Source organism: Acomys russatus, chromosome 29 (genome assembly GCF_903995435.1).
Source record: "Acomys russatus chromosome 29, mAcoRus1.1, whole genome shotgun sequence".
In the NCBI taxonomy this organism is placed as follows: Eukaryota; Metazoa; Chordata; class Mammalia; order Rodentia; family Muridae; genus Acomys; species Acomys russatus.
Genome location: NC_067165.1, coordinates 26,490,006 through 26,513,662, shown reverse-complemented (window position 1 = coordinate 26,513,662; position 23,657 = coordinate 26,490,006). Strand labels below are relative to the sequence as shown.

General features: G+C 44.8%; 1 protein-coding gene and 1 pseudogene across 3 annotated transcripts in view; both read left to right on the top strand.

Annotated features, from left to right (window-relative positions):
• The window catches only part of Phactr4 (phosphatase and actin regulator 4), a 65,064-nt gene that overhangs the window by 34,951 nt on the left and 6,456 nt on the right, over positions 1-23,657 (top strand). For all 3 annotated transcript variants that reach the window (XM_051171000.1, XM_051170999.1, XM_051171001.1), the window contains 7 exons: positions 627-791; positions 2,662-3,051; positions 8,855-9,449; positions 10,272-10,459; positions 12,123-12,276; positions 21,228-21,283; positions 23,115-23,176. In XM_051171000.1, the coding sequence (XP_051026957.1) occupies positions 627-791; positions 2,662-3,051; positions 8,855-9,449; positions 10,272-10,459; positions 12,123-12,276; positions 21,228-21,283; positions 23,115-23,176 (1,610 nt within the window). The remainder of the gene's footprint in view (positions 1-626; positions 792-2,661; positions 3,052-8,854; positions 9,450-10,271; positions 10,460-12,122; positions 12,277-21,227; positions 21,284-23,114; positions 23,177-23,657) is intronic.
• LOC127211909 (60S ribosomal protein L34-like) lies at positions 18,405-18,834 on the top strand (annotated as a pseudogene).

The window sequence follows — 23,657 nt, the reverse complement described above, 5'->3', positions numbered from 1 at the left end:
CGGAGGCCTACAAAGGTTAGAGTTGTAAGATCCCCTGGAACTGTAGTTGCTGGCTTTTGGGAACCGCCTGGGATGGATGCTGGCAACGGAACGCAGGTCCTTTGCGAGAGCAATATGTGTTCTTTACCACTGAGCCATCTTTTCAGCCCCTGCTATTGTCTTAGTTTAAACTGACCACCTTTCATCAATGTGGCAGTCTTATGTTCCTCTTTCAGGGCCTATCACTTTCTTTGCTGCTTCTGCAAACCCTTTCCCGTCCCAGAAGAATGGATTTTCTTCGTTCTCACTATAGTCTCTCTATCAGACTAGTGTCCATTTCCTCCTCAGTGCTGGCTGTTGGTCCCAGGGCCTTACTTACATATGCTAGGTAAGTAGTCTACCCCTGAGATATACCCACCTTAACATTGTGATGTGTGCAGAATAGGTTATCTGCCAGTTACTTTGTATAGTTGGCAATAAACCACCTTTTGCAAGAGGAGCTACTGTTTCTGCTCATGCTGCAGGGATGCTGATAGCACAGGCCTGGACGATAAGCCTATGTACAGGAAGGAGCCTAGGAGCCACCATTGCTTCCCATCTGGGCCTGCCCGGTCCATCACTTAGCACTTTTCTTTTTCTTTTTGCAGGTGGTGAGGATCCAGGAAAGCAGAGCCATGCCACATTGAAGAATGGCCACACCACTCCCATAGGGAGTGGCGGGTCTTCTAGTCCAGAACTGGTGGAACAGGAGCTGGTCACAGTATCAAGTCTTAGGAATCTTACTCCAGAAGAGGATCCAAAGAAGAGACTAGGTACCAGAGGGTTTGGGGGTTAAAAGCCACAGATTGTTGTTGTTTAGACAGTGTCTCTGTGTTGACTAACTGGCTTCAAACTCAAAGAGATCCTCCTGCCTGTGCCTCCTACATGCTGGGTTTCAGACATGAGCTACCACACCTAGCTCTTCAGTGGGGTCTTGTCAAGCTCCACATTCCTCATGTCCTACCAAGGAATTTTGTGTTTGTGCTTTTATGGGTGTGTGTTCATATACATGTGATACCAGAGGTTGGCATTGGATGTCTTTTTTTGCTCTCCTTTTAGAGAGAGGGGAAATTTTATTTATATTTATATTTGTTATTATTATTATTCCTTCTCCTTTTGGGGAGAGGAATAAACTTGTTTATATTTTATTTATTTATTTTTTTGGTTAGGTGGCACTATGCCCAGCTTCATCTTGGTTTTTCTTTTCTTTTTTAAGATTTATTTATTTATTATGTATAGTGTTTTGCCTGCATGTGTGCCTGCTTGCCAGGAGTCAGCACCAGATATCATTATATAGATGGTTGTGAGTTACCTGTGGTTGCCAGGAATTGAACTCAAGACCTTTGGAAGAACAGCCAGTGCTCTTAACCTCTGAGCCATCTCTCCAGCCTTCATCTTGTTTTTTCTGGTTTTTGTTTGTGTAGCCTTGGCTGTTTTTTGTTTTGTTTTGGGTTTGGTTTTTTTTTTGTTGTTGTTGTTTTTTGAGACAAGATTTCTCTGTGTAGCTTTAGCTGTCCTAGACTTGCTTTGTAGACCAGGCTGGTCTCGAACTCACAGTGATCCACCTGCCTTTGCTTCCCGAGTGCTGATCTTGGTTTTGTTTTTTCAAGACAGGGTTTCTCTGTGTAGCCTTGGCTGTCCTGGGCTTGTTTTGTAGACCAGGCTGGCCTTGAACTCACAGTGATCCACCTACCTCTGCCTCCCAAGTGCTGGGATTAAAGGCGTGCACTACCACACCTGGCTATGATCTTGGTTTTTCAGGACAGAGTTTCTCTGTGTAGCCCTGGATGTCCTGGAACTTGCTCTGTATACCAGGCTGGTTTCAAACTCAGAAATCCACCTCCTTCTGCCTCCCAGGTGTTGGGGTTAAAGGTGTGCACCACCACTGCCCAACTTATTTATTTTGAGACAACATCTCTTATTGATTGGCTGGTCAGTAAACTCCAGTAAGCTCCCTACCCCAACCCCACCCAGCACAGCACTAGGGTTAATACCTAGCTTTTATGTAAATATGGGGAGCTGAACTCAGTCCTCATGCCTGTGTGCCAGGTACTTGTCTGATGTGTCCTTGGTAGTGGGCTCTTATATGAACAATCATTAACCTTCTGAGCCCCCCCCCCTCTCTTTTTTTTTAAAGATTGATTTATTTATTATTTATACAGCATTTTGCCTGCATGTGTGTTAGCAGCCCAGAAAAGGGCACCAGATCTCATTATAGATGGTTATAAACTACCATGTGGTTGCCAGGAATTGAACTCAGAACCTTTGAAAGAACAGCCAAATGCTCTTAACCTCTGAGCCATCTCTCCAGGCACCCCCCCTCCTTTTTTTTTTTTTTTTTTTTTTTTTAGATTTTCAAGACAAGGTTTCTCTGTGTAGGCTTAGCTGTTCTGGACTCACTTTGTAGACCAGGTTGGCCTCGAACTCACAGTGATCCACCTGCCTCTGCCTCCCGAGTGCTAGGATTAAAGACGTGCACCACCACACCCGGCTTTTTGAGCCTCTCTTACTGACATTCTGTAGGCCTGTTGAAGGCAGCTGGAAACTGATCTGTGAACTGTAAATTCATGGGTGAAATTGTTTGTAAATGTGCTCACATTTTCAGTCTCTCTCCCTCTTTAAATCGTGTCTTCTATTGCACAGGTTCAACTGGAAGCCAGCCTAACTCTGAAGCAGAGTCTGGTCCTGAGCATGGACCTAAGCAGCCTCTACTTCCCCCCAAAAGAACCTCGTCCTCTTCTTCTGAAGCCAGGGAAGGCCAAGCAAAGGAGGCCATGTCCAGCAGTGCAGTGAGGGCTGTCTCCTCTACTTCTGGCTCTACCACCACGACATCTTCTGTCTTCACTGCTGCCACAAATATAACAAAGACTGCTAATTCTTTTGTCACCCCTGCCCCAGCCCCCAGGACTCTGCCTGCTGCTCCTGTTAGCACTAACACTACTGCCACCCTAAGTTTTACTCATACAGGCCCTGCCAAGCAGCCCCCCATCCCACCCCCTAAACCAGCTCACAGAAACAGCAACCCTGTCATTGGTAAGTTTTCAGATTTTGGGTTTGGGTTTGGCTTGGTTTTGGATAGTTGTTTTATTGAATGACTACTAGATTACTGATTTGATCTGTGAAAAAGTTTTCTAACTCATCTCTCTGAATATTCTCAATATAGCAAAATGTTTTAGACCCAGGTGTGCTAATCCCAGCACTTGAGAGGCAGAGGCAGGGTATCTCTGTGAATTAAAGGCCAGCCTGGGCTTCCAAATGAGGTCCAGGATAGCCAAGGCTGTTAAAACAGAAACCCTGGCCCTCCAAAAGAAAAGAAAGAAAGAAAGAAAGAAAGAAAGAAAAAGCTTTAAGACTAAAATAAAAATGGCTATAAATTGGAAACATCAGTAAAATTAAGTTGAAATCTGGGGAGATTAATATCTGTTTTATTAGATAAGGATTACAAAAGTAACTTTAGCTTCCCTTATTTACTGTATTGGATAATTACAATTTTAAAAATGTAAAAAGAATATCCCTGGAATGTTGGTGACCCCTGGGGAGCAGTCAGGTGGCAGAGGCAGGAGCATTGGCATTCAGCGTCACCTCGGGATATGTGAGTTTGAGGCCAGCCTGGGCTACATGAAACTCTATTGCGATTTCCCTTTCTCTGAAAAAACAAACCAAAACCCAAAACAACAGTAACAAAAAATCCATTACGTATAGTTGATGTGAAGACCATGACCGACTTTGACCATCATAGAATTTCCTCCAGCCTCAGTGAGAAAATTAGAGTAATGGCACAGTTACAGGGAGAAACATCTCATCCACTCTACACCACCAATTCCTTCTTTAAGCATTAAGTCTAGTAAATAAAATAATGGTTTTGTCAGTGTCTGTTTAACTTGTGACTCAGTGTCCAGTATAGTGGCTTCCTGGGAACTACAGAGGTATTTAAGTTGTACTGATAACACCACACTTATCTTGGGGAGAGTTAAGAATGCTACTCTCTCAGGTGTAGTGTCATGCTGTAAACTTAGCACTCAGTAAATAGAGGGTTTGCTAACATTGGGCCTGTCCTGGTCTGCATAGCAGATTCCAGCTCAGAGTCTATAGATCTTGTGTCAGAAATAAGTAGGTAGATAGGTATAGGTAGGTAGGTAGGTAGGTAGATATAAAGATAAGTAATGGTAAAGGAAACTAGGCCTGCTAGAACAGCTCTGTGATCTCAGCCACTGAGGATTATAAATTCAAGGCCATGGTGGCTGTCTTGAACTTGGGGCCTTCTTGTCTGGGAATGTTAAGGAACAGTGAAGGCCTGGGGCACGGCTGTGTGAAGTGCTGGCCCAGCATGTAGAGCGCCCTGGGGTCAGTCTTCAGGACCACTGCAAGATGAAGGCAGGGAAGTGCGTGAGGATGTGCTTATGGGCTTAGCGAGCTACTTTGCATGTTCCTGAAGTCCTACTTAGGTCTCTTACAGTCCTGTCGTAGTTGCCCTCCCCACTGACATTTTCCAGAAAGGAAAGGAAAGGGAAAAGCCGTTACTGATAAAGTGTTTCAGAGCTAATGAAAATGTGATTTTTCAGGAAAAACAATATTAAACTCACCCCTGCTTAAAGTTCTTGTTAATGTTTGCCCAGATAATTAATACAAAGTAAATTCATTAATAACCTAATGTCACTAAGCTGGGTGGAATGACTAGAACCTTATTAGGCTTCAAAAGCCGTGTCGAGAGGCAGGAAGAGCATTGTGTTGGCATTGCCTTAGTGGATGTCCTGACTTACCTCTGAGGAACCTGAGGAGATTTCACTGCACTTTCAAAACCTCCTTGGGCTGTAGTAAATGACTGTGTCTGCTATCTGCAGAGACAATTAGAAGCACAAACGCTGTGACTCACCAAGGATGTAGCTAATGTGGGGCAGAAACTTGCCTCTGATCTCCACAGTGTGGGTCTCAGGCTGTCATCTAGATTGCTGTTGGCTGGGTTCACCTAGAAGGCCTCCACGGATGAGGGGACCCTGATCCCAGAGGTTCTGATGTCAATAAGCCCAGCCTAGGGCCCAAGAGTCTATATTTTTATTAGATTTACAGAGGATGGCGATGCTGCTGGTCCGGGTGCTGTGCTCTGTGCTCTGTGCTCCTGCTCAGGGCCAGTGCTGTCTGTCTTTCTAGTGATGGCAGCACATAAAGTAACCAGCTATCTACCATCTGAGTCCTTAGGAGGCAGGAGCAGGAAGAGTCTCGGCAAGAGCATCTACATAGTAAGTTAAGAATAGCCTGGGCTACCTGAGAACTTTATGGAAAACCAAGCAAAACCAAACCAAACCTAAAAGTGTCTTTAACTGGTAGGCCAGAGCAGTAGGCCTCATGACTGAAGAATCAACATCATTCCGTGACAGGTCCTCACAGAAGGAAAATGGATAATTTACGGTTTTTACCAAGATTAATAGATTTGATTTAAAGGTTAGACCTTGTTCTAAAATTAATGACCTCCTAATGCTTTGGTTTTAAAGATCAAGTGCTTTGATTAATATGAGCTGTTACTTAGAAATCCTTAAAGATGATAGGCTGGGTTTGGGGGTGGGGTGGTTCTTAAAGAGATGATGCCGCCATCAAGCACACTTCCTGTTCTCTCAGAACTGCCTCTGCTGATCTCCTGTAATTTTAGCTCCAGGGCATCCAGTGCCTTTTCTGGTCTTTGTGGGTACCCACACACAAACATACATTTAAAAAAAATTTAAAAACATAAAAAGAGAGTCAGGCATGGTGGCGCAAGCCTTTAATCCCAGCACTCAGGAGGCAGAGGCAGGCGGATCTCTGTGAGTTGGAGGACAGCCTGGTCTACAAAGTGAGGCCAGGGCTACACACAGAAACCCTGTCTTGAAAAACCAAAAGAAAAAAAAAAAGAAAGAAAACCATAAAAAGAATAGCTAGGCCTGGTGGCCCATAATCCCAGCACTCAGGGAAGCAGAGGCAGGTGGATCACTGTGAGTTCAAGACCAAGCTGGTGGTCTACAAAGGGAGTCCAGGGCAGCCAGGTCTGGGCATGATGGTGCTCAGTGAGTGCGAGGGAGACAGAGACAGGGGGATTCTGGGGTCACTTGCCAGTCAGCCTTGCCTAACTGGCAAGCCTCAGGTCTTATTGAGAGAATGCCTTTAAAAACAAGGTAGGGGCTATACAGGATGAGTTCAGGCTAACCTGGTCTACATAGTGAGTTCAGGCCAACCTACAGGCCTACACAATGAGACCCTGTCTCAAAAAAATTTAAGCATCAGGCTGGGCATAGCTGGGCACGCCTTTAATCCCAGCACTAAGGAGGCAGAGGCAGGCAGATCACTGTGAGTTCAAGGCCAGCCTGGTCTATAAAGTGAGTCTAGGACAGCCAGGGTGACATCGAGAAACCTTGTTTACAAACAAACAAAAATTTAAACATCTTACTTCAACTAAAATTAAAATGCTGAAGCTGGGCATGGTGGTGCCTGCCTCTAATTCCAGCACTCAGGAGGCAGAGGCAGGTGGATCTTTGAGTGTAAGTCTAGCTTGGTCTATGAAGTGAGTCCAGGACAGCTGAGGCTATACAGAGACTCTGTCTTAAAAAAGAAAAAGAAAGAAAAGAAAAACTGAAATATGGTTTTACTGGGGGCCAGTTTTACTGTAGATGGAATAGCTAACTGCTATTTTTCCTTTGTGTATTGTATGCACTTTTTTCTAGATTGTTCTTCTGATTTTGGGGGGAAGGGGTTTAGGTTTTTTTTTTTTTTTTCCTTGTTTGTTTTTGTTTTCCTGACAAAGTCTCATCTGTAGCTCACTCCTTGAGCTCACTCTGTAGACAAGTGTGATCTTGAATTCCTCATCCTCCTCTCACTGCTGAGATCATCAGGGCCCACTGCCGTGTCAGCATAAAATTCCCTTTGTGTAGCTTCTGATAAGTGATATTAGTCTGAGATTAGCTTATCCTCGACTTAGAATGCATACATAGAATGAGATTAAGGGGAAATAATAAATTTTTAGGGAAATTTATAGATTCTTTGAGAACCTTGGATAGGCTAAAATAAAAGATTCAGGTAGATGATTAGAGGCTGCTCATCAAAGAATGCCTCTTTAATAGGTTCCCAGAGTTAGCTACTGTGATGTGATGGCCACTTCTTACATGGGTTAAAGCCCGAGTCATTCGGGCCCTGGGAAGAGAATAGTGATGTGTGCTGTCATGGTAGAGTAAGGGCGTCTGTATTGTACACGTGTATCGAGGGCACACTGTGTGTAGCCCTGTGAACATGCTGCTGATGGAGGCAAGAGTTGCCCTGCCATCAAGCACAGTGAACATGGGTGCACAAAGGGCCGTGAGACCTGTGCACCTAATAGAGGGCAGTGAAGAACAGAGGATAGCCAGGCTGGATACTAGCTAAAGGCTTGGTTATTTCTAGTATGATTGCGGGCAAGTTTCCTAGTGTCTGCCTGCTAGTATTCCTTCTGGAAGGAGGGAGAAAAAAAGAGAAGATGGTATCTTGTGTTTCCTTCTCACCTCAGGTGGTACTGGAGACTAAGACATACAAACAGGGCTGGTGGGATGGCTCAGGGATAAAGGTACTTGCCACCAAGCTTGACAATCTCACTTCGGTTCTCTGTCTTTCATGGTGGAAAAAAAGAACCAGTTACCCCAAGTTGTCCTCTGATGGCCAATGCATGCACACGCAAATGATTTAAAAGACATAAAGGTCTCAGCCCTGCATCAGATCACTGAGGCAGAGCCTGACTCCAAGGAAATGCTGACGTTTCTGGACTTTGGCAAGTCTATCCAACCCGCAGGTCACTTAGCCTACAGTCGGGATAAATTTCGGAATACCATGTGAAGCCGTTTGAATCTGTTCTGTCATATTTTCTTTCTTTCTTTCTTCTTTCGTTTTTCAAGACAGGGTTTCTCTGTATAGCCTTGGCTGTTCTGGACTAAACTTGTAGAGCAGGCTGGCCTCGAACTCAAAGAGATCCACCTGCCTCTGCCTCCCTAGTGCTGGGATTAAAGGCATGCGCCACCATGCCCGGCTTAAGACCACCTTTTGTTGTATGTTCTTTTCCCCCCACATCCCCAATTACACAGAGAAGACAGGCTTGCACTATAACCCTGGATGGCCTGGAACTAGCTATGCAGAGAAGCTGGTTTTGAGCTTGGGGTACTCTTCCTGAGTCCTGGGATTATTGGGCTGGAAAGATGGCTCAGCAGTTAAGAGCACTGGCTACTCTTCCAGAGAGTGGCAGCTCACAGTCATCTGTAACTGCAGTTCTAGGGATCTGATGCCCTCTTTCTGGCCTCTGCAGGCACTAGTCTAAGCACACAGTGTTGCACAGACATGCATGTAAACAAAACACTCATACACATAAAATAGAAATTAAGAAACAACTTTTTTATTTAATTTATTTATTTTATTGATTGCATATGAGTGCTTTATCTGCAGAAGAGGGCATCAGATTACATTATAGATGGCTATGAGCCACCACGTGGTTGCTGGGAATTGAACTCAGGACCTCTGGAAGAGCAGGCGGCGCTCTTAACCACTGAGCCATCTCTTCAGCTCCAAGAAACAACTTTTAATGAGTTTTTTCCCCTGCACCTATTCTGTTTATACCATCAGGCCATAGAGTTGTCACATCTATCATCGTAGTAATTAAATTTTAATCATCTGGGTTTTCTCATACCTCTACATATTAGGCCTTTCCCTGAAAAAATACAAATTTTGTTTCAGGAATTGCAAAGCCATGAAATTATATAATTTGTTTGAATGGTTAATTCTGGCCTCAGCTCTGACCTAGGACTTCAGTGCATTATAAAGCCATGGTAACGCCGTGTTGTTCTCTCCTTTCCAGCTGAACTATCACAGGCAGTAAACAGCGGCACAGTGCTGTGGAAACCATCCCCGCCCTTGCCCCCCAAGAGAGGCATTCCGTCAACCCCGGCACCCACCACCGAGCCCGCTGCTTCACTCACAACAAAAGCAGCAAGTGATCAAAGAGAAAAAACTGTCTCTATGTGTCCGGAAGCACCGCTGATAATCCCGCCTTCCTCCCCATCACCCCCACTGCCTACCCACATACCTCCAGAGCCCCCACGGTCCCCACCGTTCCCTGCTAAGACTTTTCAAATGGTGCCAGAAGTTGAGTTTTCCCCTTGTCTAGATCTGTCCCAGGATGTTTCCCAGCAGGAAGATCAGAAAAAGGAAATCCTCAAGAAGATACAGGACCAGAGCTTTGGGGAACCCCACATACCCTCCAGACTGCCCCCACTCCCACTGCATATCCGAATTCAGCAGGCCCTTACCAGCCCCCTTCCCGTGACCCCTCCCTTGGAAGGCACTCACAGAGCTCACTCACTGCTCTTTGAGAACAGCGACAGCTTCTCTGAGGACAGTGGCACCCTGGGTCGGACCAGGTCCCTTCCCGTCACCATTGAAATGCTGAAAGTGTGAGTGGTTACTGCCTGCCTCCTGTTTCTGTGCCTAGTGTAGGTGGCTCTGCACAGGAAAGGGTCTCAGACAACGTGGGTACATCACAGTTCCAGGAATGCTCCTGCCGAGAGTCAGTCCTAAAAGCAGGGCTTTTTTATCTTGCTGATTTCTGTAACCTTGTGGGGTTTTTTAAAAATGGATTTTAATGGTGATTTCTGTGTCAACACCACATTTATCTGTTTGTAGATATGAACATTAACACTCTTAGTTTTAGATGATACAAATATGTTACATGGTGCTTAAGAGCCTTTGATGGTTGGGTGCAGTGGTGCATGCCTGTTATACCACCACTTGAGTTCGAGGCCACCCTAGTCTACAAAGCGAGTCCAGGACAGCCAACGTGACACAGAGAAAACCTGTCTCAAAAAACACCCCCCAAAAAAGGAAAAAGGAAAAGAAAAAAAGTACCTTTGCTGATGGTGAGGATGCCGAGTTCTCGCATCTCTCCAGCTCCAGGCGCACAGCTCAGCCTTTGTTTGTTTTTAGTATCTCCTCTCTAAATGGGAGTACTAACTACTCTAAAGGCTTTTGTGAATGAATTGGGAAAACTCTGAAATGTGTTAATGACTACTAAAAGTCAGACTGTGATTTGAACCCACTGCTTTTTACATGAATCCTAAAAAGTTTCATAGGAAGAGTGTTAAAGTTAAGACTGGGATTTATGAGTTATTCCACCAATGGATTTTTATGTGTGGTCCAGTCTTTTCTTTTGAGAACTCTCATTGTTTCTGAAAAAACAAAAACAAAAAGAAAGCCATATCCTTATATTTATTTGTTAGTCCAGATGATGAAGAAGAAGAGCAGATCTGCCCGGTGGCGTTTGTTGAAGACATGACGTCTACCTCAGTCACTCCGAAACTACCATTGTGTCTGCAAGAGGAAGGAAAGGAGAGTGACTCAGATTCAGAGGGTCCCATTCAGTACCGAGATGAAGAGGATGAAGATGATGAAGAGGAAAGCCATCAAAGTAAGGAAAGGAGGGGAAGTGCAGAAGAAAGTTGTGTTCTGTGTGGTGCTGGTACCAGGCAGAGCCTCTACCCACAAGCTAGGTCCCCAGCAAGAGTGGAGATAGGTCCCTGTTCCATGGAGTCGTGGCTGTTGGAAGCCAGTGTGAAGGATCCCTCCTCCCTGTTGTCATGCCTCTGTTGACAGAATTGTCCAGATTTAATTTTTGTTGTTATTTATTGGTTTGTGTTTTGTTTTGGTTTTTTGTTTGTTTGTTTGTTTTTTATAGAAGGGTTTTTCTGTAGCCTGGAACTTGGTTGTCCTGGAACTTGGTCTGTAGACCTGGCTGGCCTCGAACTCACAAAGATCTGCCTGCCTCTGCCTCCCAAGTGCTGGAATTGAAGGTGTATGACACCACTGCCTGGCTAATACTTACATATTTTTGAGACAGACTCTCACTGTTTAGCCCAGGTTATCCTGGAGCTGACTGTGTAGGCCAGAGTGGTGTTGAACTCAGAGACAGTCTCCTGCCTCTGCCTCCTTAGCACTAGGATTAAAGGTGTGCGCCACCACCATTCAGATTCTTGGTTTGTATTTTAGGTCTCTTCATCCAGAGACCAGAGCTATAGTTCAGTCATAGAGCCTGTGCTAAGCTAAGCACGGGTCCTGGGTGCAGTCTCCAACATCAGAAAAAGCCAAACTCATTCACACCATGAAGACATATAGGAAATACAGAGATCTAAGAGATATGAGTATCTAAGGAGTACAGAGGAAAACTGGTACAGAGGTTATATTGAAAAGCTAGGTGAAATACTAGAGGGCTGGCTCAGCAGTTAAGAATGGATACTGCTCTTGGAGAAGACCTGGTTTGATTCCCAGCACCCATTTGGGTAGCTCACAACCACCTGTAACTTCAGCTCCAGGGAATTCAATAGCTCTGGCCTTATGTGCAGCATAGACCTCCACACAGACATAAACACATATATCATTACAAATATAGTCTTAAATAAAAGATCTTCCTTCAATATAGTGAGCTTCTTATTAAACCAAAGAAGAAAGTGTCTTCTGGCTTGGTGGCTCACACCTGTAAGCACAGCCCCTGAGAGGGTGAGTTGGAAGGATCACATTAGTTGGAACAGAGCTTGAGCTTCCAAATGAACTCAAAATAAAAAATGGTCTGGAGGGATGAAGGGCAGCAGGCAGGGAGGGACCGGAGTGGGGGCTGATAGCTACTAGAAAGCTTGTCTCAGAACAGCAAAGAAAGCCGGGTTGGGAGATTTCCCAGGTGATGACGTAGTCCAGCTACTGACAGGAAGAGGAGAGGTGAACAGAGTAAGTGAACTCGGGAGTCTGAGAGCAGCCCGGCAACATAGAAGGTTCTTTCTCAGAAACATTGTATTCAACAGTTTATAAGCTATATTATAAAAACTTTCATGTTTTAAATCAGAGGACTGTCCCAGTATAGACAAGATTCCATCTTTAGAAACTCTCGCAGTGTGGAGAGCTGGTAGTAGAGAGAAGGCCATTTTGCCAAAAATACCTTGAAGTGTCTTATGTCTTATGTGGCCCTTCCTTGTTTGGCTGGGCCATGAAGCCAGCTGGGTGACTGGGAGTTGTATTCTCACTCTTGTATGGGTCACATGAGCCTGTGCCTTTGCGCTTCAGCATTTCTCCTCTGTGTAAAGGTGCCCTGGCCAACAGAGTGAAGAGGAAAGACACACTGGCCATGAAGCTGAACAGCAGACCCAGTGAACCAGAGCTGAACCTGAATTCCTGGCCTCGTAAAAGCAAGGAGGAATGGAATGAAATTCGGCACCAGATTGGGAACACGCTGATCCGGTAGGTCCTGGCGTTTGGGTTTGTGTGTGTCAGACACTTAGAAGCGAAGCATTCACGTGTTTTAAGACAGCTGTTTCTTAAGGAGGTCAGGGAACTATACAGATGGCACAGGGAGCGGTCAACCATCAGATAAAACAGGAGGTTTTGCAAAAGTTGCTAAAGAGGTCAGGCTGGTTTCTGGCACACTCAGATTCCTGTGTGACTTTATCCGGTTGCTGAACCACGAAATGTCGACCTGCCTCATTGTGCTTGTTTTGTTTTTCATTTAATAAATACCATGTAACTACTTCTCTAAAAAAAAAAAAAAAAAAAAAAAAAAAAAAAAAAAAATTAGTATATTTTTTTCAAGTCAGCTGAAATCAAAAAAGGAAGAATGTGAAATGCAGTCTGGCCTCTTGTCTGTGCATACGTGTGTTTATATGTAAACAGTGTCTGTTTGGCCCAGACACTTCAGCATACAGTGAAGCTGATATTGATGTCTCCCACGTGTAACTCCAGCATGTTGGACAGGGAAGCTAGGTGATGGCTTGTTCCCAGCCAACCTGGGCCATAGAGTGAGACCATCTCAAGCATTCATAATCTCTGGTTGGTTGTTGGTTGGTTTGGTTTCTTGGTTGGTTGGTTAGTTGGTTTTTCTGTTTTTTCGAGACAAGGTTTCTCTGTGTAGTCTTGGCTATCCTGGACTAACTTTGTAGACCAGGCTAGCCTGGAACTCGCAGAGATCCACCTGCCTCTGCCTCCCAAGTGCTGGGATTAAAGGCGTGCACCACCACCGCCTGGCTTTTTTATTGTTTTTTTGTTTTTGTTTTTTAAGACAAGTTCTCTCATTGTAGCTCAGGCTGCCCTCAAAATCTCTGTGTAACCCAGCCTGGCTTTGAACTCTGAATCCTCTTACCGCCTTCTGTCAAGTGCTAGGATTACAGGTGTTTGTACACTTATCACGTCCAGCTGATTTTGTTTATTAAGACAGTCTCATGATATAGCTCTGGCTAGTCTTGAACTCACAAAGATCCACCTCCCACTCCTGCATATTGGAATTAAAAGCATGTGCCACCACATCAGGCTCAGCTGATTTTTTTCTTTATTGCTAAGTGCTTCAGCAAACATTCTCCTATCCCCACAGTGTATCCTTGACTGTTGTAGAATTCACTCTACACCAGGCTGGCCTCGAACTCACAGAGATCACCACTGCCCAGTTTACCCCATAATATTAAAAAAAAAATTTTTTTTTAATGTGCATTGATATTTGGTCTATATGTCTGTGTGAGGGAGTTGGATTCACTGGAACTTGAGTTACAGATAGTTGTGAGCTACCATGTGAGTGCTGGGAACTGAACCCAGTCCTCTGGAAGAGCAGCCAGTGCTCTTAACTGCTAAGAAATCTCTTTAGCTTTTGCTCCATAATGTTTTTAATAGGGGTTTGTGCTTTCAAGTCTAATTTTTCTAGCCTGAGGTAATATGTAATATTTAATTACCTTGTCTCTGTGATCTGCTTTAAAATGAAGATTTTTCTTAGCTATATTATTCTAAAGGTTTAATAAGTGTGTGTGTGTGTGTGTGTGTGTGTGTGTGTGTGTGTGTGTGTGTGTTTACAGTCATGTGCACACATGAGTGTGTTACCCTCGGAGGCTAGAAGGGTATAGGATCCCCTGGAATTGGAGTTACAGACAGTTGTTAGCCACTTTATATGGATTACAGGAATCAAACTTGGGTAACCTAGAAGATCCTCATTATCTTTCGTTGCTGTTGTTTTCTTTCTTTCTTTTTTTTAAAGATTTCTTTATTACTATGTATACAGTGCTCTACCTACATATACACCTGCAGACCAGAAGAGGGCACCAGATCACATTATAGATGGTTGTGAGCCACCATGTGGTTGCTGGGAATTGAACTCAGGACCTCTGGAAGAGCAGTCAGTGCTCTTAACCGCTGAGCCATCTCTCCAGCCCTAGTCAGCTGCTCTGAACTAAGTTAGATATTAGGCATCTATTTATTTTATTATTATGTATACAGTGCTCTGCCTGCATATACCTAAAGGCCAGAAGAGGGCATCATATCACATTACAAATGGTTATAAGTCACCATGTGGTTGCTGGGAATTGAACTCAGGACCTCTGGAAGAGCAGTCAGTGCTCTTAACCACTAGAGCCATCTCTCCAGCCCCCGTTGTTGTTTTCAAGACAGGGTTTCTCTGTGTAGCCCTGGCTGTCCTGGAACTCGCTCTGTAGATTAGGCTGGCCTCGAACTCAGATTTCTACCTGCCTCTGCCTCCCGAATGCTGGGACTAAAGGCATGTACCACCAATACCATGCTTTTTTTTTTTTTAAAGAATGTATTCACCACCTAGGAGGCAGAAGCGGTCAGATCTCAGTGAGTTCCAGGCCATCCTAGTTTATTACAGCAAGCTCAGGACAGCCAGGACTATGTAGAGAGTCATAGTCTTAACAACAACAAACAAACAAAATAACATGCTTATATATTTTATAGAATGCACCTACATTTGAGTCCGTCTGGTTGTCTTCTTGTGAAATTTCAGTTACTCCTTATAATCTATTTAACTTTTCTACTAGTGTGTTTGTGTGCACTGTGTGTGTGCACACATGCAGAGTGTGTGTATGTATGTGTGCACATAGTTTGTGTGCAGAGTATGTGTGTGTGAGAGAGAGAGAGAGAATAGGAGGGTAGGTGTGTGCCTCACCCATGTTTGTTGTGGAATTAAAAATGTTTAGTATTGGGCCGGGCGTGGTGGCGCACGCCTTTAATCCCAGCACTCGGGAGGCGGAGGCAGGCGGATCAATGTGAGTTTGAGGCCAGCCTGGTCTACAAAGTGAGTCCAGGATGGCCAAGGCTGCACAGAGAAACCCTATCTCGAAAAACCAAAAAAAAAAAAAAAAAAAAAAAGTTTAGTATTGATTCATATAGTTATTAAGGCATATGTAAAAGGAATTATTCTATTAATATTAATTAAATCTGGTTATTACTATAGCAACAGTTATTCCCTAACTTATTATTTTATAAATAAAAGACACAGAAACTTCTTAGATTTACAATAAACCTTGAAACACTAGGCCGGGCGAATATCAACCCTCTAAGATACCTTGTCCGCTTCTCATCTAAAATCCCCGTAAATATTTGCACTTGTTCCACTTGGGCAGCTTCTGCTTCCATCAGGCCAGTCCTCAGTACAGGCAGCTGTTTGTCTGTCTGTTTGAGACAGGGTTTCTGTGTTACACAGAGCTCTGGCTGTCCTGGACTCAGTGTGTAGATCAGGCTGGCCTGGAACTCAGAGCCATCTGCCTGCCTAGCTCTTGGCCCCATGCTCCTAGTTAAGCCATGCTGACCTGCTTTTCCTTCCTTCTTCCTCTCTTTCCCAGCAGTTCATCTGGGACTCCACAAGCCATTGAACCTTCACTCTGCCTACTTCTCCTCTGATTGGCCCAGGCTGTAGGCACCTTTATTAGTTAATCAGGGGTAATTTGGGAGGCAAGGCTCACAGGTGTCATTTCGGATACATGAGAATTCGCTGGTAGGACAGTAAGGATCTTCGGGTCAAGCAGTTAATACTGGAATACATAGTAGCTCCAGATCGACCCCAACACAGGCCGAAGTCATCCGAGTTGCTCTCGGTCCCTCATGGAGCTGGCTGGGTTGGCTTGCCAGGCAGAGAGCTCCCAGACCCACCTGTCTCATTCCCCCAATGCAAAGATTGCAGATACTTGCCACTAAACCTAGTTTTTACATGGATGCTAAGCGTAGGTCCTCCTGCTTGCACATCAAGCACTTTACCCACTGAGCCACCCTCCTGTCTCTTGCCCCCCAAGTGCTAGGATTAAAGGCGCGTGCTACTAGTATATTTAACATTTTTTATTTATTTTTAGCTTATGTGCACCGGGTATTTACCTGGGTGTCTGTGTGACATGGTATGTCTGTGTGCAAGTGTCAGATCCCATGGAACTGGAGTTACAGACAATTGTAAGCTGCCATGTGGGTGCTAGGAATTGAACCCAGTTCCTCTGCAAGAACAGCCAGTATTCTTAACCAGTGAGCCATCTCTCCAGCTCCATACATTATTTTTTGAGTCAGGCTCTCATTATGTAGCCCTGGTTGACCTGGAACTTGCTATGTAAATCAGGCTAGCCTTGAACTCACAGAGATCCACTTAACTCAGCATCCTTACTGCTAGGTTTAAAGGTATGCACTACCATGTCTGGCTCTGCCATCTATCAGTTATGATTGCAAAGGTGTTTTCTTTTTTTCCTCATTTGACAGTATGAAAATAAACATGTGTTCATCATATTAATAGTTAGAAGATTATGGGAAAAAGAAAACCTAGGGGCTGGAGAGATGGCTCAGCAGTTGAGAGCACTGACTGCTCTTCCAAAGGACCAGAGTTCAATTCCCAGCACCCACATGGCAGCTCACAACTATCTATAACTGCAAAATCTGAAGGCCATGCGCGGTGGTGCACGCCTTTAATCCCAGAACTCGGGAGGCAGAGGCAGGCGGATCACTGTGAGTTGGAGGCCAGCCTGGTCTACAAAGGGAGTTCAGAATATCCAAAGCTACACAGAGAAACCCTGCCTCGAGGGGGGGTGAGAAGCAACTCCAAGATCTGACCCCATCATACAGACATACATGCAGGCAAAACACCAATGTACATGAAAATAAAAATAAATAAATGAAAGAAAAAAAAAAGAAAATCTAGATGATTCAATCTGTAATGGCACTTGCCAGCAACCTCAATTCAATTTCTAGGATCCATGTAATTAGAAAGAGAGAATCCACTCCCATGAGTTTTCCTTTGACCTCTACCTGAGTATTCTGCCCATGGATGTGGCTCCTTACACACACACACACACACGCACGCACGCACGCACGCACGCACGCACGCACGCACGCACGCACGCACACACACACACTAAAAGTTTAAAAGAAAAATTTAGCCTGGCATACACCCGTAATCCCAGCACTCAGGAGGCAGAGAGGCCGGCTGATCTCTTTAGTTTCTGCCAGAGCTATACAGAGAAACCCCATGGAGGCGGGGGTAGGGGGGCCAGAAAGGAAGACAGAGTTCCTCTGTGTAGGCCTAGCTGTCCAAGACTTGCTCTGTAGAGCAGGCTGCTACTTATTTGTCATTTTCTTTTCTTTCTTTCTTTTCTTTTTTTTTTTTTTGTTTGTTTATTTGTTTGTTTTTCGAGACAGGGTTTCTCTGTGTAGCCTTGGCCATTTTGGACTCACTTTGTAGACCAGGCTGGCCTCGAACTCACAGCGATCCGCCTGCCTCTGCCTCCCGAGTGCTGGGATTAAAGGTGTGCGCCACCATGCCCGGCTTTTATTTGTCATTTTCTTTCCGGCTGAGGCTGAGGGCTGAACCCAGAGCCTTGTGCTTGCTAGGCAAGCATTCTTCCCCTGAGCTAAATCCCCAACCATGGCAAACTTCTATAAAGAGCAGAAAATGAGCAGTCCAGTTGGGTGTGGCAGTACCTGTCATCCAGGAACTGGGGGCGGTGGGGGGGGGCAAACTTTGATGATTTCAAGCCACATACAATCTCTTTGCTGATTTTTGGTTGTTTGTTTGTTGGCTTTTTGAGATAGGGTCTCTTGGAGCCTAGGATAGGGTTACAAGTATGTGCCACCATGCCTAGCTGCAGGCACTTTTCTTTCTGTGGTACGAGAGATGGAACACAGTTCCTTGTGCAAGCTAGGTAAATGGCCTGTCACTGAACTACATTGTTATGGCTTTTTTTTTTTTTTTTAATCTAGAGAGCTTAGAGAGCTCTGAGTTTTCTTCCTGACACTACAAATCATCATCATCATAATAATGCTATTAAAAGTGCTAGGGGCATGTCGGGCATTGATGGCACACACCTTTAATCTCAGCACTCGGGAGGCAGAGGCAGGTGGATCACTGTGAGTTCGAGGCCAGCCTGGTCTACAGAGCCAGTCCAGGACAGCCAGAGGTGTTAGAGAAACCCTGTCTCGAAAAACAAAATTAAAAAAAAAGTTCTAGGGGCTGGAGAGATGGTTTAAAGGACTGACTGCTCTCCCATGGGATCTGATGCCCTCCCTCTTCTGACCTCCACAGGCACCAGGCATGCGTGTGGTGCACATACATACATGCAGGCAGAATGTTCATACACTGTAGAAAAGTGTGCCTTGGCCTCTTCCATTTCCTCTTGTGGAGGCAGTACTTAGAGGCACTCAGAGTGGTCCAGCGTTTGACATACTATCGTAGGCTCTCCTACAATACAGTCTCTGACAAAACTAGGCTGTCTGAACCCCTGGCAACAGTATTGTTTACCTATACACCAAGAAGGTTGGGGAAGCACCTAAGTCCACATGTGGTGTGTGCCCAGGCAGACTGCGAGAGGTTCCTGCTATGAGGCTTAAAGTCCTTGTGAAACTGTCTAAGACAAAGAAACTCATCAGCAGGACCTATGGTGTGCCCTGTGTGCCAAATGTGTTCTTGACAGGATCAAGCAGGCTTTCCTTATTGAGAAGCAGAAGTTCGTTGTGAAAGTGTTGAAGGCAGAAGCACAGAGTCAGAAAACAAAATAAATATGCAGCTTTTTTAAGTAATAAGAAAAGCTCGGCATGGTGGTACACGCCTTTAATCCCAGCACTCAGGAGGCAGAGGCAGGTGGATCACTGTGAGTTCAAGGCCAGCCTGGTCTACAAAGTGAGTTCAGGACAGCCAAGGCTACACCAAAAAACCCAGTCTCAAAAAACCAAAAGAAAAGAAAAGAAAAGAAAAGTATAACTCAGCTAGATCTGACCCACAAAAGGATACAGAGTTGTTATTTTGTTTGTTTGTTTGTTTGTTTTGCTTTGCTTTATTTATTTTTGTTGTTGGTTTGTGTGTGTGTGTGTTTTTTTAAAACAGAGTTTCTCTGTAACCTGCCCATCACTGCCCAGCTAACATTTTTGTAAAAATTATAACAATTTTCCTTGTTGTCATTTAGTTATTTGTTTGTTTGTTTGTTTGTTTTGAGACAAGGTCTTACTGTGTAGCCCTGGCTATTCTTGAACTTGCTATGTAGACCATTGTGGCCTCAAACTTCAAGGGATCTGCTTTCCTCTGCCTTCTGAGTGCTGGCATTAAAGGAGTGCGCCACCACCAGCAGTCAAATCTTTAGTTTTTGCCCTTACTACTAATGTCCACTAAATTGATACAATTAATTGAGTCATGCCCTTGTTAGATGGTGTTTACCTATGGTTTTTGCTATTCTAATTAATTTCAGTCAGTGGTTCTCACACTTAAGTATTCATTTGGCATGCTGAACCTACCTAGCAGGCTTGCTTAAGAAACAAATTGTTGTGTCCCAACCAGGTTTTGTTCCAGGGTGGGGCCTGGTTTGTATTTCTTGTTCATACTACTGATCCTGGGGCCAATTGAATGCCAGGATGCCATTAGTTTCTACCCATGTCCTTGGTGCAAAAGTTTTTGAGATTCTAATGTCAACTCTCTGTTGTTTTGTGTAAGTCTCATGTTTTGGCCTAAGCTGGCCTGGAACTCACTCAGTAGCTGAAGCTGCCCTTGTCCCTATGGCAGGCTTCCTGCCTCTGCCTTCCATGTGCTGGACCTTAGCGGCGTCAGGGACTGTGCCCAGCAGTGCAGGTCCTTCCCCACCTCCTACCTCTACTCTTGTCAGCAAATGCGGAATAATTAGTTGGCTCATGGTCACAGGTGTAACCTTTCCTGAGAAGTCGCCTTCACTCCCTGACTGGCCATGCAAAGGACAGCATTATTGTTGCCTTACTCCCAGGATGGCAGCCAGACTGCATGCCACAAACCTGGAGTCCCAGCACTCAGGAGGCTGAGGCAAGAAGATTAGCACAAGTTTCAGACCAGCCAATCCACAGTGGGAAACCCTGTTTCCAAAAAATAAAACTCTATCTATCTATCTATCCATACACACATACATTCATGTGTGTGTGTAAGTCAGTCTCTGAGTTTGGTGCCAGCCTGGTCTACATAGTGCGTTCTAGAACAGTCAGAGGTGCACAGTGAGGCCCTGTTTTAGAACAAAATATATTCAGCACCACTAATAACCAGAGGGACAGAAGCACAGGAGACATCTGTCCACACTCAGGGGAATGACGGACTAAGAAACAAAGCATCAGTGGGAGCAAGGGTGTGAACAGCTCAGGGGTGTGAACAGCTCAGGGGTGTGAACTAGCTGGAGCCTTACTCTCTTGGTAGAAATGCAGCATTGTACAGCCTGCGTGGGGAACGCTAAAAAGTTAAAACACCAGGAATGCTGCTGCATCCCCAGAATCCCAGCAGCTGGACTAAAGTAGGAGAACTGTAGAGAACTTGAGAGTAGCCTAGGCTAGGTAGTAAAATACTTACTAATAAAAAAGCTAAAAGTAGCTAGGTAGGGTTTAGTTAATCATTAAAATGTTTACTCTGTGCCAGGTGTGGTAGCGCACGCCTTTAATCCCAGCACTCAGAATGCGGAGGCAGGTGGATTGCTGTGAGTTTTTTGATAGCCTGGACTACACAGAAAATTCCTTTCTTGAAAAACAAACAAACAAAAAAAAAGAGCCAGGCGGCAGAGACAGGCAGATTGCTGGGGTGAGCTGCCATGTGGGTGCTTTGAACAGAACCTAGGTTCTGTGTAAGAACAGCCAGTGGTTTTAGCTGCTAAGTTAGCAGCACACTCGTCCACCTTTCTGTTGTGAGGCAGGATCTAGTAAGCCTGTGTATCTAGCCTCAGGTGCTGGCCTCACCGTGTGACCACCACATTCCACATAGTGCTGTGTCTTAGCACTTTCTGTGTCAAGTTGGTTTCATGATAAACAAACTACTGATATATATGTTAAAATTTTTACAGATTTGTTATCCATCAACATAAATCTTGGCCAGAATAAAACAAAACCCAAGTTCTTAGAAATGGTGTTTGGTGGGTTACCACAGACAGTAAGTCCCCGCTGTCTCTCTGTTGTAGGCGACTGAGTCAGAGACCCACCGCGGAAGAGCTGGAGCAGCGGAATATACTACAGCGTGAGTCCAGCGTGCCAAGGCCCAGGTCTTCTCTGTGCACCATGATGTAATATGCACTAGGACAGAAGTGTGTGCTAAAAGGACCAACAGGACTTAGTCCCTGCTCAGGAAGCCCAGGCTTCCCAGGAAGATGTCACCATGGTATTGTTTAGTGTACTGTGACATGACAGACAACTTTGTCAGGATGTTCTCATCCCGTTTGGTTGGCTTTTGTGACAGTATGTGCAGGCTTGGCCGTGCTTTCTTTGTTCAGGGACCTAAGGTGATAGCTGAGCTGATGGACAGGACGTTCCTGTTCCTCTTCCTGGTGGAGTCTCAGGCGGGGCCCAGAGCAATCCCTGGCCTGTGGGTTTCATACTGCTTTTCTCTCTGGTCCTGTATCTCTGTAGCCACCAAATAGGAGCATGTGTCTAACTTTCTGTCTACACACACATGTGTGTAGCTAGCTTCCTGCAAGTGTTCTGATCTAAGGCTGACTTAGTGTGAGTTAAAACCTGTCATCTGTTGGCTTCTTCCTCTTGCTCTCCTGGGGTCTGGGGCTCCCGAGGACAGATGGCAGTGCCACCTCCAATCCTGTCTCATCTCTGTATCAGAGTGATCCTCTGCAGTGCATCTGCTTGTCTCTTATCTCAGTTAAAATCACCAGAAGTGTCCCAGCCAAGTCTCCCTCCCCAAGCTGTGTCAGCCCTGGTTACAGCCTGCATGCTCGTCCTCTGCTCTCAGCACAGCCCTGGAACTCTGGAGACTGTGCTTCTCCCTTAAGGCCCCCTGTGTCCTTGTGTCTCGAATCCCATCCTGCTGTGCCTGCTTCCTCTTCAAGAGCACTATAATCAATATTAAAAAATGTTTCAGCTTTGTAAATCTTCAAGCACATGAAGACGTTTAGGTAGCTGGAAAGTGTTTAAAAATATGAAAAAGATCCTTAGCTCATGAGCAGCAAACCTGATACCCTGCTATAGGTTCCTGTCTGGCTTTTAGATACTTGACTCTACAGTAGACAGAAAAGAGTTTCCTCTTTTTGTTTTGCTTTTCCTTTCTTTTCTCTACTTGTCTGTCTGTTTCTCTGTCTCTGTCTGTCTGTCTGTCTGTCTGTCTCTCTCTCTCTCTCTCTCTCTGGTTTTGGTTTTGGTTTTTTGAGACAGAGTTTCTCTGTGTAGCCTTGGCTGTCCTGGAACTTACTCTGTAGACTAGGATAGCCTTGAACTCAGAGATTCCACCTGCCTCTGTCTCCTGAGTGCTAGGATTAAAGGTGTGCACCATCATGCCAGGCTTTTCTCTCTCTCTCTCTCTCTCTCTCTCTCTCTCTCTCAAACACACACACGTATTTTTTAAAAATTTTATTACATACATACATATACACACACACACACACACACATACATACATACATACATACATACACAGTGCTCTGCCTACATGTACTCCTGCACACCAGAAGAGGGCACCAGATCTCATTATATTTGTGAGCCACCATGAGGATGCTGGGAATTGAACTTGGGACCTTTGGGAAAATAGCCAGTGCTCTTAACTTCTGAGCCATCTCTCTAGCCACTGACTTTCTTTTTTCTTTTTTCCCTGATACATGGTTTCTCTGTGTAGCCCTGGCTGCCCTTGAACTCACTCTAGACCAGGCTGTTCTCAAACTCACAGAGATCCTCCTGCCTCTGTTTCTTAGTAGTGGGGTTAAAGGCGTGCCCGGCCACTGCCATGCTAGGAAAATGTTCTTGTTAGCTGCTTTGGCCTCTAAGAAATATGTGTATTATGATCACTAAAATGTTTGCTGTGCAAATTAGCATTTTGAAGTAATATTCTTTGTTTTTGTCAACTGAAGCTAAAAATGAAGCTGATCGCCAAGCAGAGAAACGGGAGATTAAGCGTCGGCTCACTAGAAAGGTATGGTGGGTGTCCTTGGATTTGGACAGCCTGTGTGATTGCTATGGCTAAGTTTGGCTTATGCCTTAGATCAGTATGAAAATAAGCAGCTCGGTGGTGCACAGCTTTAATCCCAGCACTGGGGAGGCAGAGGCAGGCAGATCGCTGTGAGTTCAAGGCCAGCCTGGTCTACAAAGCAAGTCCAAGACAACCAAGGCTACACAGAGAAACCCTGTCTCAAAAAAAAAGAAAAGAAAAGAAAAGAAAGAAAATAAGCATATCAAAAAAATAAATAAATAAGATAAAATAAAAAAATTAAAAAAAAAAAAAAAAAAAGAAAATAAGCATATCATAGAAACCCAGCACATTAACAGGAGTGGCATCTGCTGGCTTGTTTGTAATGTTTGAAAAAGGCCGTCACATGATTCTGGCCTGGGTGGGAGGTTCTCGTTTACTTTTTTGTTGTTGTTCTGGGGATCAAAAGAACAGCCTTTTGTATTCT